The 16,943-nt window shown below is 41.4% G+C and overlaps 1 protein-coding gene across 1 annotated transcript; it reads right to left on the reverse strand.

Moving 5' to 3' along the window:
- Positions 1 to 11,280: 11,280 nt before the first annotated feature.
- Positions 11,281 to 14,368, reverse strand: LOC111222428 (cytochrome b-c1 complex subunit Rieske, mitochondrial-like). Its single transcript, XM_022746157.1, has 2 exons — positions 14,110 to 14,368; positions 11,281 to 12,635 (listed from the first exon to the last, which is right to left on the reverse strand). The coding sequence occupies exons 1-2, from the start codon at positions 14,318 to 14,320 to the stop codon at positions 12,025 to 12,027; spliced, it is 822 nt and encodes a 273-aa protein (XP_022601878.1). The 5' UTR covers positions 14,321 to 14,368; the 3' UTR covers positions 11,281 to 12,024.
- Between the last annotated feature and the right edge of the window lie 2,575 nt (positions 14,369 to 16,943).

The following is a 16,943-nucleotide window of genomic DNA, read 5'->3' on the forward strand; positions in this document are numbered from 1 at the left end:
GGAACCTCCCTCTGCTCTTTCACAGCTATAATGAGAGCCATGATGACCCACACAGCTTCAGGCTGGGAGATGATTACAATACACCTCAGTGAATGGACCACAGTCCATATTCAGTCAATATACTGAGGTCCATGAGCAGCTCCACAGAGGAGAGGTGAGCGATGAGGACGTGATGACAGACACATGCCTCCTTAGTCATCTGTGTTGATACTATCATACACCGCCAGTCAGTAACCTGTGAGGTTAGACACACACTGACACACTGACTGAAATAAAATAATGTTTTTAATATTTAAGTCAAATCAAATGTTTTCCTCCACCATCCATCCTGTTGTTAAAGTGTCGCTATATATGGCCACAACCGCACAGAGTTATATAATTTCAATCCTTGTAATTCACCTCAATAGTTATCAACACAGGTTCCTTTCATTTGCAGTCAACCACACTTACACCTTTATTATCACACAGATTGATTGCTTTGGAATCAGTTGATTTGCTCTGTCCTTTTGTTTCATATGGAGTGCACACATTTCAACACTGTAGGGTTGCATAGACTATTTTCTGTTTTATTAATGGTTTGTTTCTTTGTGTTGAGTGTCTATGGTTATTGGAAGTTCACTTCCTGGTGTAGTGAAAGGCTGAGGACTCTTAAATCTGGGAGCCAGCTGATTGGGCCAAACCAGCTGTTGATGTATCATGGGGGATTTTGGGTTTACTTGGTTTCTAGTTATATTTTGTGTCCATTTTGTTTACCTTTGTGTGTTATATGGTTTGGCCGAGCCACTATGTACTGTATGTTCCCTGATGCGTCATTATGTTGGGTCTAAAGATTCTCACCCTTCAAAGCAAATTATAAATATGAGCAGGGAAAGTGTCATGGTTTGCTGTAAGCTGGACCCAAATGCAGCTGAAAAACAAGGGAGTTGGTGGAAAGAAACGATTTTAATAACAAAAAGTAACTACTTACAAAAACTCAAAATCCAAACAGACAAAAACTGGCGAACCAACAGAAAAGGAAACCGAAGCACGAGGGTTACACGAGGAACTTAAACAGCGGGCCAAAACGTGAGGAACCACAGGGGACGACAACAGGAACCAGAAGCACGAGGAAGACAGGGACTAAACTGGTAACTCAGGGGACAAACACAGCAGCAGCAGCAGCAGCAGACACCGAGGACAATTACAGACGAACGGACACAGACAAAGGGGAGCACAGAGACAAAATACTCAGGAGGAGGGGAGACAATGAGACACAGGTGCAACACATTAGGCCAGGGCAGGCAATCACACATGCAGGCTTATGTGGACACAGTGCTTCATGAAATGTATGGACAATATATTCATATATTTACTGATGGATCTAAAAGCTGGATGGATCTAAAGATAATGGTAAAACGAATTGTGCGTTTCATGTTTTGAAATTGAAGGTTGGAGCGATCACATAGCAGTATTTACAGGAGAAATGATAGCTCTCATTAGCTCTTCAGTGGGTGGGGGATCTCAAACCTATGCAAGTTTTAATTCGTTCATTGTTTCTGTGGATACCAGCTCATATAGGAAGTATATGGAATGAAAGAGTGGCTCAACAAGCCAAATGTGGATTAAAAGCAGAGCAAATAGAGCTACCTATACCAACAAGTAAAATATAAGCAAAATTGTTTATTTGGCACAAAATCAAGGTGCAGTGGTAAAAAACATGGGATGAATGTCTAAAAGAAGACGTCTGTACCAGATCCAGCAGGACATTAGAGTCGAAAAGACTGGAAAAACAGGAGAGAAAGATTAGGTCATACCAAACTGAATTCATCGTTACATCTCATTGGAAAACAACCATCTGGAAACTGTGACAGCTGCAATCTGTGTGGAACATGTGGTTTTTGCCTGCCTGAAATATGGAAATGAGAGGAACCTATTAAGGATTTAGGGCTGTCACTTTTACAAAAAAATCAGGATTGGAGGGATTTGAAATGACCCGCAATTCGTTCAAATTAATTTGAATGTGCCCCCTCCCCTGCTCACCCACACCTGCTCCCCTAAAACACCACAGCACGTCATTATTTTCCTTACTTTATAACCATTCTTCCAGCAATCATATGTTACATTTTTAACAGCTGTATTAACTCATCATTCTCTTTATGCCTGCCACTTCTACCCTGCTCTCAATGAACATTTTTTCAAACTCAAGTGTCAAAGTGCTACAGTAACACAGAACACACAGTACAGCAGACAACAGGAGGGAGTTCCCACACCTTTGAACTAAAAATGTAGCAGGGCAAAACATGGAACTGATATTCAAGCCATAAAGTCTAATTTCTCATATTATTTGCCAGAAACACAAGTCTATCAACATGATCCAGATCAAGTGCAGCTCTCCTTTTATTAACAATATTACCTGCCGATGGTCTGATGCGCTTATAGAGACTGCAGCCTACATTTCAAACAGGTAATTACAGCTCGAATATGAACTTTTCACCCCACGTTCGAATTAATGTTCGAATTTCAAATAAAAAGTGACAGCCCTTTAGTGACTCAGTTGGGACATGAAGGGATCAAACACATAGATCTTAAATAAGTTTTAACAAATAACACTGGAAAAGGTATTTGAATCATATTTTGATTTACCTAGAAGACACTGGCTTGATAACAAGAACATAAGGACTCTATAATTCAACAGTAGGTGGTGATAATGCTCCATATGGTTGCAATTTTCACCAAGAACATTGTGTTGGGTCAGTTTACACCTTGTTTAGTTTTTATCTTGAGTATAGCTTATGTATAGAGTATGTTTTGTTGACCTCTTTTATAGACATAATTTTATATATGTATGTTTGATATGTATGTAATATATATATATGTCTGTGTGTAAGTATATATGTATATCGCTGCATATATACTTACACACAGACACACACATACATGTGTGTGTAATATATATACATCGAGCTGCTCATTACGAATCAGTATATACGTTTTATTATATATACATAATTATACTCGTTTTGTAGCATTCTGGTGAATAAAACCCTGTTTTTTCCTGTGTTCTCGTTGCCTCACTGCTCAGTCCCTAACAATACATCCATAAAGTCTACAGACAGGACAGCAGATAATTTAACTCAGCAGGATGAGGGACATCTATTGGAATGATGTGTCTTTCATCAGTGAGGCCCTATCACTGTGTGAGTGAGTCGGCTGCACTAATGTGTCCGTGGCTCTTCAGGTTACTGTGTGGAACAGAGAGGGTGAGATTAAAGAACTGGTTATTACTGCTGCAGGAGATAATGACAGGAATATATCTCCCTCCTCCTCTCTCTTATCACTTCACCTCCATTTGCGTTCTCTCATCCATCGAGCCGCTCGTTACGTCTCAGTCAATGTCACACTTTACTCACTGCAGGAGCGAGGTTCACAGAGGAGGTGGAGTCTGACCATGAAGCAGCTCTGTCGACTACATCTTACACCTGAGTGATGATTTCTGCAGGTAAACAATGATCAATAACTGTAGCAGCTACTCACACTGCACAGCAGCAACTGCTCATACATCGACACGACTTAGTGTGACCCTCTGTACTGCTTCTCTTTGATCAGCTGTGATCATGAAAGCAGGTGTGCGTGTATCTACCTGTGTGATATCATGTTCAGGTGACAGGTGTTGCAGCAGGAGCCTGTACTAATAATTAAAATCTGTCATCTCTGCAGAGAGATGACAGAAGCAGGCGATGTTGGGACACAGGTCAAAGTAAATCCTGAACACTCCTCACTCACTGTCAGGAAACATTGACTGTGATGATTCTGCAGCTGCTTCCCATTTTTATAAAGGAGATAAAACCGTTTTGGACAGAACTTTAAAAACAGCGTCATAGCTTCAGGCCCCTGGGGAGTGCTTCCATGGCAATAATTCACTAACATTTGATGGCTGGCGTTGCTAGGAGACCTGTCATTTTCAGAACATGGGGCAGCAGCAGCATCGTCCACCTACATCAATTCAATAAAAAAGTTTTATGTCTTACCAGCCTCTTGCTCATCATAACTGTCCTATCACTGACACACTGCAGTCACCTCCTGGTCAATGTTCACATTCACAATATGATTTACTCCAGGTCCAAATGTCACATGACTCAAATCTTTTATCTGGTTAAAGCATGTTGGTAAAATGATGAAGTTTAAACACTGTATCATAAAATTTTGGCTCTAAAAATGGATTAAAAAAACACACTGTATTACACTACCATCTGATTCACTCAGCTGACCTGCGGCTGCAGCGTAATACAGTGCACTCCATAGATGAACTCATGTGTAGGGATATGGTAGTTCAATGATTGAAAAATGTAGTGCCAAAGGAAAGGGCTATTTTCACGGGAAGATACGGATATTGGATTGTTTTGGTGGGCGTTTTTGAACATGTATAAATCTCTCTGCTGGGTCGGTTATTTCTAACTGGGAGTGCGTTGCCCAGGATCTACCGTGGGTAATGTACCGACTATTCATGAGTACCTCACACAACCCCACATCAAAAAACCCAAACTATCCCTTTAAATTAGACATCTCAGCTCCCAGCTGCTGGAGACGTCTGTCCATTCAGTGTTTTTACTGGTTATAATCACCTGAGGCCTGCACTACGAAGCAGGATTTGAGGTTATCAAGCTAACTTCAGGTTTAACTCTGGGTTTTTAGTCTTACAATGGTGGCTCACCATGGTAACTTACGCTGCGCTCCTAACCTGCTCCAGCAGGTTTAGTTTGAGATAACAGGTGAACGTGTATAACAGCCCCGCCTGTTGTTAGACCAATTGAAACATGGCATTACCATTCATAGAGGATCGAACGTTCAGGTAAATATTACAATTCCACTTGCATATTATTAGCAATATCTTGCCTTAAGTTTGAGATTTTATTCTTTGCTGTTATTTTTATTTTCATTTACTATTGAACTTGGTAAACATGTATGTGTGCATATACTGTATATGTATGAGCAACATGTGCTTTTGTGTGTATGTGATAGCAGTTGTAACACAAAACTTCCCATTCTGGTGGAAGTACAGTACACTATCTATCATTGTTTGGTCAAACCGACATATTGAATACCTAAGTATTTTAAAATCAAGTACTCCAGTACTTTAACTGCAACAAAAACTTAACTGAATGACTTTCACTTGTTTTGGAGTCATATTCGACCAGGATCTATGCTCTGTCTAATGTAATAGAGCTGTGTACTTTGTCCACCTCTGTAAAAGAGGACCTGAAGTTCTTAGAACACGTCATGTGTGTCAGGGAAGCCTTCAGCCAATCAGGATAAAGTGCTGTCATCACAGAGGTGGTTCTGAAGTGGTATTGAACAACAGACCACAACGCGAAGCTCAGACTGAACATGGGCAGAAGTGATCAGTCCAGAGTGACACCACAAACCAAAGCTAGAGTACGTGTACAACAAGTTATTCACATGATGCTGCATGTAGCATGTGAGTGGTTGAACACCAGCAGCAGAGTGCAGCCCTTTGGATTAAAAATAGACTTTGGGAACCCCCTGGGATGAGCCCACTCACCCTAACATATGGTTCCCCATCCTGGAAGTCAGACAGCAGAACATGACAAGGGAGAGGTTGATACTGCAGCAGAGATGACAGCAGACGTCAGATAGGTAGAAAATCCCAGAGAAGAAAGACCAGTGATTCTGCACAGGTCTCTGCCTCGGAGGGAAGCTGTCACTGTGGATTCAGGTGAGGAGCGTCCTCTCTGCTTCCCCCTCCTCTGTCTGTGAAACGATGTGAGCGCTCAGCCCAGTTCACCCTGCTCCCCTCCGCACAGCTGCTCTCCACTGCTCAGAATCAGCCATGTGGAAAGGCCACACAGATGGTACCTGTGCAGCGGCAAGTGAACACCAGCTAACAGGACCAGTGTGTGGGATTCAGGGTGGGTCTGTTGGCAGAATATAATATTCATAATTATGTTCTCATTAGTCTATGATCACTAACTAACGATAGTTGTGTCTTCGTTAGGTTAGACACCTTTAGGGTTTTGTGTCACTTGAGGACCACCGTAGTTCTCCTACTCTGGAGGGGGGAGGGGTGTTCAGTTGGTTGCAATCTGTAAATTCACCACTCGATGGCACTAAATCATACACAGTGGTCCTTTAAGGAAGTTAAAGGTCAGTTTTCCCTACGAGCAGCTCCCTGACTGATGTGAATGACGTCACACAGCAGACACTTCATCTTCTGCAGTGTGGGCAGCTCTCTGGTTTTTGTTGTCAGGACTCTCTGGGTTCACCATTAGCTGCCCTTGAACATCTGAGTACATGAGAAGTCTCACACTCTGATTTTCTAAGGTTTATTTTCTGCATTTCTGAATTCACCAAGTTAAACATACACATGCACACAAACCAACCACAAGAGGGAAGGGAACACAGCGGAGAACACAAGCAAAACAAGGAAAGAAAAGGACCAAATCTTAACAGACCACAGTCCACAGATGTTCTATGTTATAAACAGTTGGGAACATAATAGTGCATCTTATTCTGAATGACACCCTCTGAAAGTCCAATCCATAAACACCTCATCATTTGGCCCTCAGTTACCTTTAAGGTTTTATTGCACCTGCTACATTAACAATCTCTCAATATGTTTTAGGAGCTGTTATGGGTGGATACAGGTTCTGTAAATGATCATCACTGCCACTAGATGTTACACAAGACCACCAGCATCTCAGAACAAAACAAATGCTGCGTCAGCCACAACACACCCACCCCTCTCTCCCTTCACACTCTTAGTCAGTAAGGTGTTATGAAGCCCAGCGAAAGCAGACATTAAAACACACAACAAGAAGCACAACTGAATACCCAACAAAAAACAATCCAGCTACAACCATTAGCACATGCTGCGATAGGCTCCACAGCAATGCTGACAGTTAGCCAGCTAGCAATAGCAACATTTGCCAAACACATTTATAGTACGGGTAACAGCGGGTTAGCTAACGTTATCATGCTACTGCAGCCATCACTAATGAAAACAGACATGTAACATTATGAACCGTCAAATTACTGACACGTGGAGGAGAAGAAAAAGCAGTTCTGAGCTCAGCTGGACCCTTTAGCAGCTCGTAGGGTTCTCCTCTCAGTAAATCTAGATCAGTGTCGGCTCCACGGTCGGACTAGGAAAAGAAATTCAAACTTGGACTGATCCACTGGGACCAGCCACAAGATGACACTGATGGAACTTGTAAAAACTTTATGGATGTTTTGACGATCCAAGTGGGAAATCTGATTTGCAATCAGGGGTACAGATAAAAAACAGATAAAAACAACACAAGTGCAATATACACAATACAATAAAACAACACTGGAAAACACCAGACACTAAAAACACAGAACACTTGAAAATGACAGTTTACATGTACAGATGCAGCAGGGTTATTGCACATGGGATAAAGTTTTTAGTCCTATTGCACCTGAACCAGGAAACTCTGAATCTTCAAACTCAGAATGAAGGGGGTGGGTTGTGCAGTCCATATGGATCTGGACTTGCAGAGAACCTGCTGATTAAAGACGGCTGTCAGGGGTTCAGTGCGACACCTGTCACCTTAGCAGCCACCTTTACCATCTGTCTCAGGTGTTTCTTGTCTTCCATGCTCATGTTACCAGATGATCAAATCAGATCAGATCATCAAATGATAGGACAGATTCAATAAATGATTTATAAAATAAGGACATGACTTTCCTGTCAAACATTTACACCATTCAGGAAGTACCAACATAGCTCTTCTTAAGGACTAACTATAACTAACTAACTTACTAGAACTAACGGCATTAACTGTAACTAACTATAACTAACTGTAATGAACTAAGACTAACTAAGACTAACTATAACTAACGCTAAGTAACCGTAACTAACTATAACTAACATAACTGTAACTAACCATAACTAACTATAACAAATTATAACTAACTGTAACTAACTATAACTGTAACTAACCATAACTAACTATAACAAATTATAACTAACTGTAACTAACTATAACTGACATAACTGTAACTAACCATAACAAACTATAACTAACATAACTGTAACTTACCATACCGAACTATAACTAACTGTAACTAACATAACTGTAACTGACTATAACAAATTATAACTAAATGTAACTAACTATAACTAGCATAACTAACTATAACTAATTGTATCTAACTGTATCTAACTGTTACTATGAGTAATTAGATCTAACTGTAACTAACTATAACTAACATAAATATAACTAACTGTAATTAAGTGTAACTACTATAACTAATTACAACTAACTATAACTAACATAACTGTAACTAACTTTAACTAATTAAAACTAATTGTAACTCACTATAACTAATTAGAACTACCCATAACTAACTATAACTAAGTGTAACTAACTGTAACTAACTATAACTAACAATAACTAACAAGTATTTACTGGTTGAACATACATTTAAAGCTGCATTCATCAGTATTTTAAAAACAACCATATCAGAAATGACTGATGTTAAAGTTGTTCTTAGTATGCACTGAGCTGTTTTAGTTAAATTAGTAAAAATAGACTGTGAACAGACAGAGGAGCTGACAGGTTCATCATATATAGTGATGATGTGTCATAGCGTGTTGTTCTGCCCCCTACAGACTAGACTGATCAGTGCAGCTTTAATTACTTCAGTTGCAGACTAATCATATGGTACAGTGTGACTGTGTGTTGTAGAGTCTGTTCATGACGGAGGTGAAGCTGAAAGTTGATGAAATAATGCTTATTATGATTATTATTTGTTGGTTGTCCGAGCAGTGGTCTGAATAAGTACTGAACAGCAGAATGAAGGGGTGCCCTCATCCTCATCTGGGACCTGAAACAAACAGCCCTGCACAACTCTGGAGAGTAGTGTTGTTCATTTTCACGTGAATATAGCAGTTGCTCCATGAATAGAGCCCAGACATTCACTCATCCATAATTCAGACACAGTTGATCTGAGTCTGCTCTCAGAGGTGTGTGTTGACAGTTCACCTGGGGTGCTGCTGCTGCTCCTGTTGGGCTTTTTCATGAGGGAAGATAGTGTTTCGGCAGAAGGAGACGTCATAGATGGTGCCCGGCTTATTTTTAAAGCACCACAGTGTTAAAGTGACCCTGTGTTTGTGTGTGTGTGTGTGTGTGTGTGTGTGTGTGTGTGTGTGTGTGTGGAGCTGACAGAGAGGCTGGCAGGAGCCTTATCCATTGAAATGGTGGTCTAAAGAGCAGCTTGTAGCCTAAGGCAGTGGTATGGATCTGAGGAGCAGGTGAGACTCTCACACCTGCCCTAAAAGCTTTCTAAAATAGATTTTCTTCCATCAAGGTAAGAGCATCACCTTAGGTGACTGCACAGATACAAGGTAGAGGTGGAGGTGTGTGTGAGTCAGTGTGTCAGCCTGTCTGCTCCTCTGTGTGCACTGGTCCACAGTGGTGTGGCATTCTCTCTGTTCTCCCTAGTTTATATTCTATGATGTTGTTCTTAGGAACAGTGATGCGTACCAACACAATACAACTGAACCTGAACGTATTCAGAAGATGATGTGGCAGATGAGTGTGTGTGTGTGACACACTTGGTACACATCACAGGTGCTCTGGAGAAATGAAGCAGTAGCCTCATGTCTCTAAACAATGGGAGTCCATACAGTCTCATTACTGATGTTTCACAGGGAGGAGGGAAACCTTCACATCCTGGTCTCCCCTTTTGGCGCACGTACTCCCTCTCTCTTGTTCTCTCAGCAGTTTCTCATAGCTCGCTGTGGCTGCCATTCACTTTGTGTGTCTCGTGAAAAAGGGAAGAGATTCAATCAATCACCTCACCTGGCACTGCTTTCATCAGCCCTCTCCACACCCCTCTCTCCTGCAGCTGCGTGCCGACCATGCCCATCCCCACAGTGATTTGTTTGTTTGTTGTGACACTTTTGACATTTGCCATGTTGTGATTTTAATATTTTAATCAACTGTTGAGGTGGGACACAAAGGGAACAATATCATCAGACTGAGACTGAGCTCTAGAGCTGAATTATTAACATGAAAAACTGAACCAAACTTAAGTGATAGAATCAACCAGTATTTAAACAGAGAATCAGTCTTAGTAACTCTCTACTTTATCTGAATCCAGCTGTCAGCGGACTAGAACAGATGGAGACTGTGGGATCCCACTGTGTGCAGCCAGCATCCAGACCTGCAGGTTTTAATCCAGACTTCACCTCTGACCTCAGTTTGACTCTGATACAGAACCTGTTCAGGACCTGAGGTCTGGACTGAAGCAGGATTTGAGGTTATCGAGGTAACTTCAGGTTTAACTCTGGGTTTTCAGTCCTACGACGGTGGTTCACTTCTTACCAGGGTAAATCCCCACGGTAACTGATGCTGAACTCCTAACCTGCTCCCGATCAGATCCAACCTGTCAACAGCCAAACTACTGACCAATCAGATCACTGGAAAAACTGAGTCATCATTCCTACAGGATCCTGACAGGGACAGAAGAGTTTACAATAAAGTGATCAATAATTAAGATCAGTAGATATTTGTGTAGTGGTAGTGGATGGTTTTGACTCTGGTTTCAAAACAGAGCTTCTAACAAACAGAGGAGAGTTTATCACTAAATAACTACATAATAACTATTGTAGCTTCATTTGACCTGAACACAGATTCTTTAATCGACAGGATTCCTGACAGTGATGAAGCTTTTACTCTCTTCTTCATCACTGCAGCTCAGAAGAACATAATAGAAAAGAAATAAAAACTAAACCAATGATCCACACACTGTTCACTGTTTCCATGGTTATAAAATTATAAAAACATTTCAGTCAGACTGACTCATCAGACATCAGCTACGTCTCTCCTCTTTTCTTTCTCTCCTCTCTGCAGCAGAAAGTCTGACATTAACTTGAACTGTTTTATCTGCATCACATGTTCATAAAAGTTTGTTCATCGTCAGACTGAAGAAACTTGATCATTCATGGTCTTATTTAGTTTAATCTCAGTCTGACTTTACATTTCACCTTGTTGAATATCACCTTATGACATCACTACAACTGAATTTACCCACAGGTATCAGTGTTTCTTCTCATATCATATTAATACTTTATTCATGGTTCTAATTGCTGTTGCTTATAATTAAAAACTCTTCCTCTTTCACATGAGCGCACTCATAGCCACACAGGTAAACCAGGGTTAACTGGTTGGTGGTGTTGTGCTGTGTGAAGCTGCATTTCACCAGTTTAAAACAGAAATTATTGTTATTATAAGTAAAGAAAGGCTGAACACTGAGTGCAGGCTGTCAAATAAAATAGAATTTTTTATTAACCACACCTGAACACAACATTTGTTCCTGGCTGATTAGATGAGCTATAAGTTAATAACATAGGGAGGTGGTTTTTACTGTTGACGTCATATTCAGGAAAACAGAGGGTTCTTGTGACTTCACATTAACTCAGACACAATCTTCTTAATTACTGGCATTAATTCATTTAAAACCTGACAGCAACTTCTGCTTCTTTCATTATGTGCTTGAATGACATGAAACAGCAGGAAGTCTGACAGAGGAAGCTCTGCTGTCATGTTGAACACATGGACACAGAGAGATTAAGTTTCATACCTATACTGATGAGCCAGAGCATCATGACCACTCTCAGGTGATGCTGCTCATCTTCTAACAACGCAGCATGTTGAGCTTTAGAGACATATCAACACGTGTTAAGACCTGAGCCACTGTGCGACAGTATGGTCAGACTACCGGGCTGCTCCGGGCCAGCAGAGGCCCGGGACAGGGCTCTGAGATGCTTATGGAGGAATGTGACACAGCCACAGGTTGGTCAGAGCACCTTGCTGCTCATCATGTTCTGGCTCATCAGTGAGGTACCTGTAGAAGCAGCTGTGAAGTGGTTTCTGCAGAAGCAGTGAGACATGAACAGCATTAACACCTCAACATTTCCTTTATCACACACACACACACATCTGCTGCGCCCGGAGCGAAAACTGTTGTACAATGTGATCTCAGTCTGACGGGGGCCGTCTATCCCACCACCACTGTGTCGTCATCTGGAAACTCGTAGAAGGGGACCTCCAGATTAAGGGGGGCGGGACCCTTCCTGATGCGGCCCGAGGCGTCGTAGTGCGAGCCGTGGCAGGGGCAGTAGTAACCACCGTAGTCTCCGGCGTTGGCGATCGGCACACAGCCCAGATGTGTGCACACCCCCAGGACGATGACCCAGGTGGGGTTGATGACCCGGTCCTTGTCGTGCTGAGGATCTCGCAGCTCTCCGATGTTGACGGCGGCTTCTGCAGCAATCTCCTTCTCTGTGCGGTGGCGGACGAACAGCGGCTTGCCTCTCCACTTGAAGGTCATGTTCTTGCCTTCTGGGATGTCGCCCAGCTTGATTTCGATCTTGGACAGAGCCAGGACATCAGCAGAGGCGCTCATGGAGGAAACAAACTGATTCACCACTGTCTTGGCGGCATAGATGCCCACCACGGTTGTGGCCCCGGTGACCAGGTAGGAGAAGGTTCTTCTGCCTTCGCTGCTCTCCTGGGACGACTTGTTGGGGTCAAGCACCTCTGTACGCCTGTAGTCAGAGAAGTCTGGTATCCTGACATCTGTATGGGCAAATCTGACTCCTGCACAGCCTGCAGACCAGAAGAAGAGGGTTAGATCAGTCATCAGTTAGAGTCAACACTAACAGCCTATGCGACCCGGCTGCACTGTTGAGAGTCTGAGCAGCTTGTATCTCTGAAGCCTAAACTTCACTGTGAGTGTACAGAAGTGTCTGTTTTTGTTTTATGATGTGTTTCATTAGTTAATGACTTTGAAGAAAAAGTAAGTAAAAGTAGATTTTCATGTTTGTGTGCGTTTGTGATGGCAGCTCATAAACTCTATATTAACCAGCAGTGAGGAAATAATTGATGTTAATGACAGCAGCTGCACTAATGAGTGGTCCGGAGGTAGAGTGGGTTGTCCACTAATCAGAAGGTTCGATTCCCAGCTCCTCCAGTCCACATGTCAAAGTGTCATTGGCCAAGAAACTGAACCCCAAATAGCCCCCGATGTATTATCAGTGTGTGAATGTGTGTGTGAATGTGACTAGTAGTGTCAAGCATTTTGAGTGGTTATCAAGACTAGGAAAGATCGATATAAAAGTCCATTTACCATTTGTTATATTAGTTCAGTTACAAAACATCTGATAACATCTGAATGAGCTACAAATGTGTATTTAGACTGTAAAGCCTGGAACTGTCTTTAAAATAACCTTGAGTTTAAAGTGAACACTAAAGCTGCACGAGTGAGCTGGAGCAAAGTCGAATGTGGTATACACTCACCATGAAGCAAGTTATTGTGTAAATTTCATCAGATTACACAAAAAAACTTTTCTTCAACATAGTTTTCAGTGTTTACTGTGCACACTGATGTTCAAGCTAAACACTGATTCTGCTTTTCCTTTGTATCTTAAGTTGGTGACATTACAGTGAATGGTAGTGAGCTGTCGGAGCAGCAGTAGAACAACACTGTGGATGTGGAGCTGGAGAGGCTCAACCCCAGCTCCCTCTGCATAAACACTTAAGTATTATAGGAACGGCAAAAGCATGAACACTGGAGCTGAACTTTGTAAGAAACTCATGTTGTAATAGTTGTTAGTAAACACAAATTAAATATCATGAATTGCGATCACAGTAAAAAACACATGACCTGACAGCTGTTAGCAGATCAATGTCTGGTACAGATTCTGGCCTTCACTCTCCTAGTATCACAGGTTTGAGACTTGGCTGATGAGCTGGTCTGCGCTGAGTACAGTGGACCACAGTGGACCGGTGTTAGAAAAAGGACGAGTTCTGATGTACAGTTTCTGATAAGGTCACAGGGTGACACTGACACGCCGGCTGGTGAGTGACTGGAGGCAGTCTGTCCCCGTGCTGACATAATTTCGACCTGAGGAGTAGGCCGGCACTTAGCCACCCAGGCTAAAAGCTGGGCTTGCTCAGGACAAGTAGAGTTCTGGACCAGACCCAGGTCCAAGACGCCGGGTTTCAGTGCACATCATAATTACGTAAAGGTGATTTTGACGGCTAAGCCAAGGCTAACGCTAGCAGCCGGCGACACACTCACCGTTGATGCTAACCGTTACCGCAGGCCCCGTCTTTGGGCTTTGACCGCTCAACGACTCGCGGCACAGGAACTGTTTCTTTGGGTCCAACAGGATCTTCTCTCCCTTAACCACGACCCCGGGTATCAGAGCCTTCAGGGGCCCGGCGACTGCGAAGGCAGTGGCCTGCAGGTATGGGGAAAAAGCCCCTGATCGGGCGGCTAGGGACATCATGTCTGCGTTAGCTGCTGCTGCTACGACGACCTTGTGTGTCTGGACCGCTCAGTACGTAATGACGTGACTCACGAATGCACACGTGACGCAATGACGCGACGAGGAAATAACGTTTTCAAAAAAAAATAATTATATCACATTATATGATATTATATGATATTATATGATATTATATTATATTATATTATATTATATTATATTATATGGAGTGTTGTCACTCAAATTGTTGTTCTTGTCCAGTGTATTCATATTAACATTTCTGTTCATTTTTCATTACCTAAGATGTGCAGTTTGGTTTTCACGATTCAGAAGGAAAAGCTGTCATATCTGAAATCTTTTTATCGTTTCATATTCATATAATTACATTTAATAACAGCAACCTTTATTTAAAAATGTCATTGATGAAGTGCAACAAACTATTCAGCTGTGTAAGGCCTCACAGACTCAGTATGTGTGAACTGTGTAAGTGTCTGACCTGCTGAACCTTTCTGTTTATTTGTTTTTTTCTTTTTCTTTTCTGTTTTATGTACCATATGACCCCTGACATACTGTATGTTACTGCACAGTTTTTCAGTAAGTAAAACAACAGACTAAACAACAGCACATGGATTTTTTTTCCTCAATACTTTTTCTCTGTTGCATATTTAGTTATTTATTTCTTATTCCTCGATGATTATAATTTAAGATTCCAGTCATTTCATGAACAGTGTCCATCCTGGTCATTAATCTGCAAACAGCATAATGACATTATTTGGCACAACAGAGACATATAAAAAAAAGTCTCCATCTACACAAACCTCCTTCAGCTTTCAGGTGTTGTTCCTCCAGAACAGTATCACTGCTCCAGGTCTCTGAATTCTACTGGAGGATGAACCATTCTTCATAAACATAGTCGCTCACCTGGTATTAAGATGATGGTGGTGGAGAGTGCTGTCTAACACGTCACCCACACATCTCTCATAGTTCAACTGGATTGACATCTGGAGACTGTGAAGGTCACAGGATAGGATTCATATTATCTTCATCCTCATCAGACTATCAGTGACCCCTGTGACCTGTGGATGGAGACGTTGCATGGTATGTATTATAAGACTGGATACAAGGCTGCTGCTCAGCCTTGCAGCCAGTGGCCAGTAGCGGTATTACAATGACAAAAAAAAAAAAAAAAAAAAAAGGCCTTTTCCCCATAGACCACCACTGTAAAAGAGATGCCTGAAAAACTGTTGACAAGTCACCTCCTGCTGTAAACACTCTCAGTTACTCAGTTATTACTTTATTTTAAGACATGGGATTTTAATCCTTGTAAAAGTTTTCCACAGCCCTGAAAAGTGTTTTCTTGATGGTGTCACCGCGTACGAACACTCTACATGTGGTCGCGTTGGGTCTTGGAAACGAGGATTGTTGCTGGGTTAAAGCAAGCACTGTACGGAGGTGCAAAAATTAAAGGGAAAGGTGAAGCTCCTTTTTCAAGATCAAGATGTTTTCATTTTGTGGTTTTGCATCACATCTATTGGTTACTTGTTGGCCTTTGTTCTTTTAACTGTCAAAATATTAGTGTGTGATGAAGACATTTATTAGGCATTCCGGTGGACACATGGTGAGTCATCCTCACATAAAGTTTGCTTTGGGAAATCAGATTTTTTGTTTTTCTGGCCTGATTTTTGTTTGATTGTTTAAATTTTTATATTAAGCCCATAAATAGATCAGGGAATAGTTATTTGTGTCAGGATCACATGTATGTTTTTGTTACACTTTTCTACTTCTCATTAAAAATGCCTTAAAGACAGTTCAACCTAAATATTCTTGCTCTGTTATGACCTATTGTGGAGAATCAAATGTGATTTCAGGCTCTAAGGCTTCGGATGATGACTCGTTAATTAAAAATCAACAAGAATTAACCATAGTGTTGTGCACTATGTAATAATAATGAAGTGAGAACTTATTTACATGTGATGTGGGACTGCCCTGATGTGAGGCATTTTTGGTCTGGAGTGACACGTGTCATCAGATGTAACTGGAACTTGTATTCCTAACTCACCAAATGTTTTATTTCTAAATGATGAATCAGCAATTAATGTAATAAAATCACAGAGAAGACTTTTACTTCTGGGTCTGATGGCCGCCAAAAAGATGTTGGTTATAAGGTGGAAATCTCCCCATAAACTTCAGATCTGGATTATCTCTTTATCAAACGTTCTTTCTCTGGAGCTCTCTATAACACAATTGATTCCAAATTAAAGGACATGACCTCTAGTACTGGAAGGGTAAATAAAAAACCCTTGTCAGGCAGCTGATGAATGCCATGATGTACATGGATAAATAAGAGCAGCATGTTTGTATTTATGTTAAAAGAATCTATGTATAATATTACAGATGTATGCAAGAGCTGATGTTTCATTTTGGTGTTTTTTTTTATCCAATCTCCAGTACTGGGGGCAAAATAATAAGGATTTGACCACAAAAAAACACTGTAGTGTTTAATATTATCTTACTTTCACAACATTTATCTTCATTTTTGGTTGATACAAACAGCAACATAACTAACAAGCCATGGTTTCAAACCCAGTTGCGTCATGTGTAAACGTGTGTTCATACTGAATCATGATATACAGACGAAGCTGGA

Source organism: Seriola dumerili, unplaced genomic scaffold (assembly GCF_002260705.1).
Source record: "Seriola dumerili isolate Sdu_G_001 unplaced genomic scaffold, Sdu_1.0 BDQW01000003.1, whole genome shotgun sequence".
NCBI classification, from domain to species: Eukaryota; Metazoa; Chordata; class Actinopteri; order Carangiformes; family Carangidae; genus Seriola; species Seriola dumerili.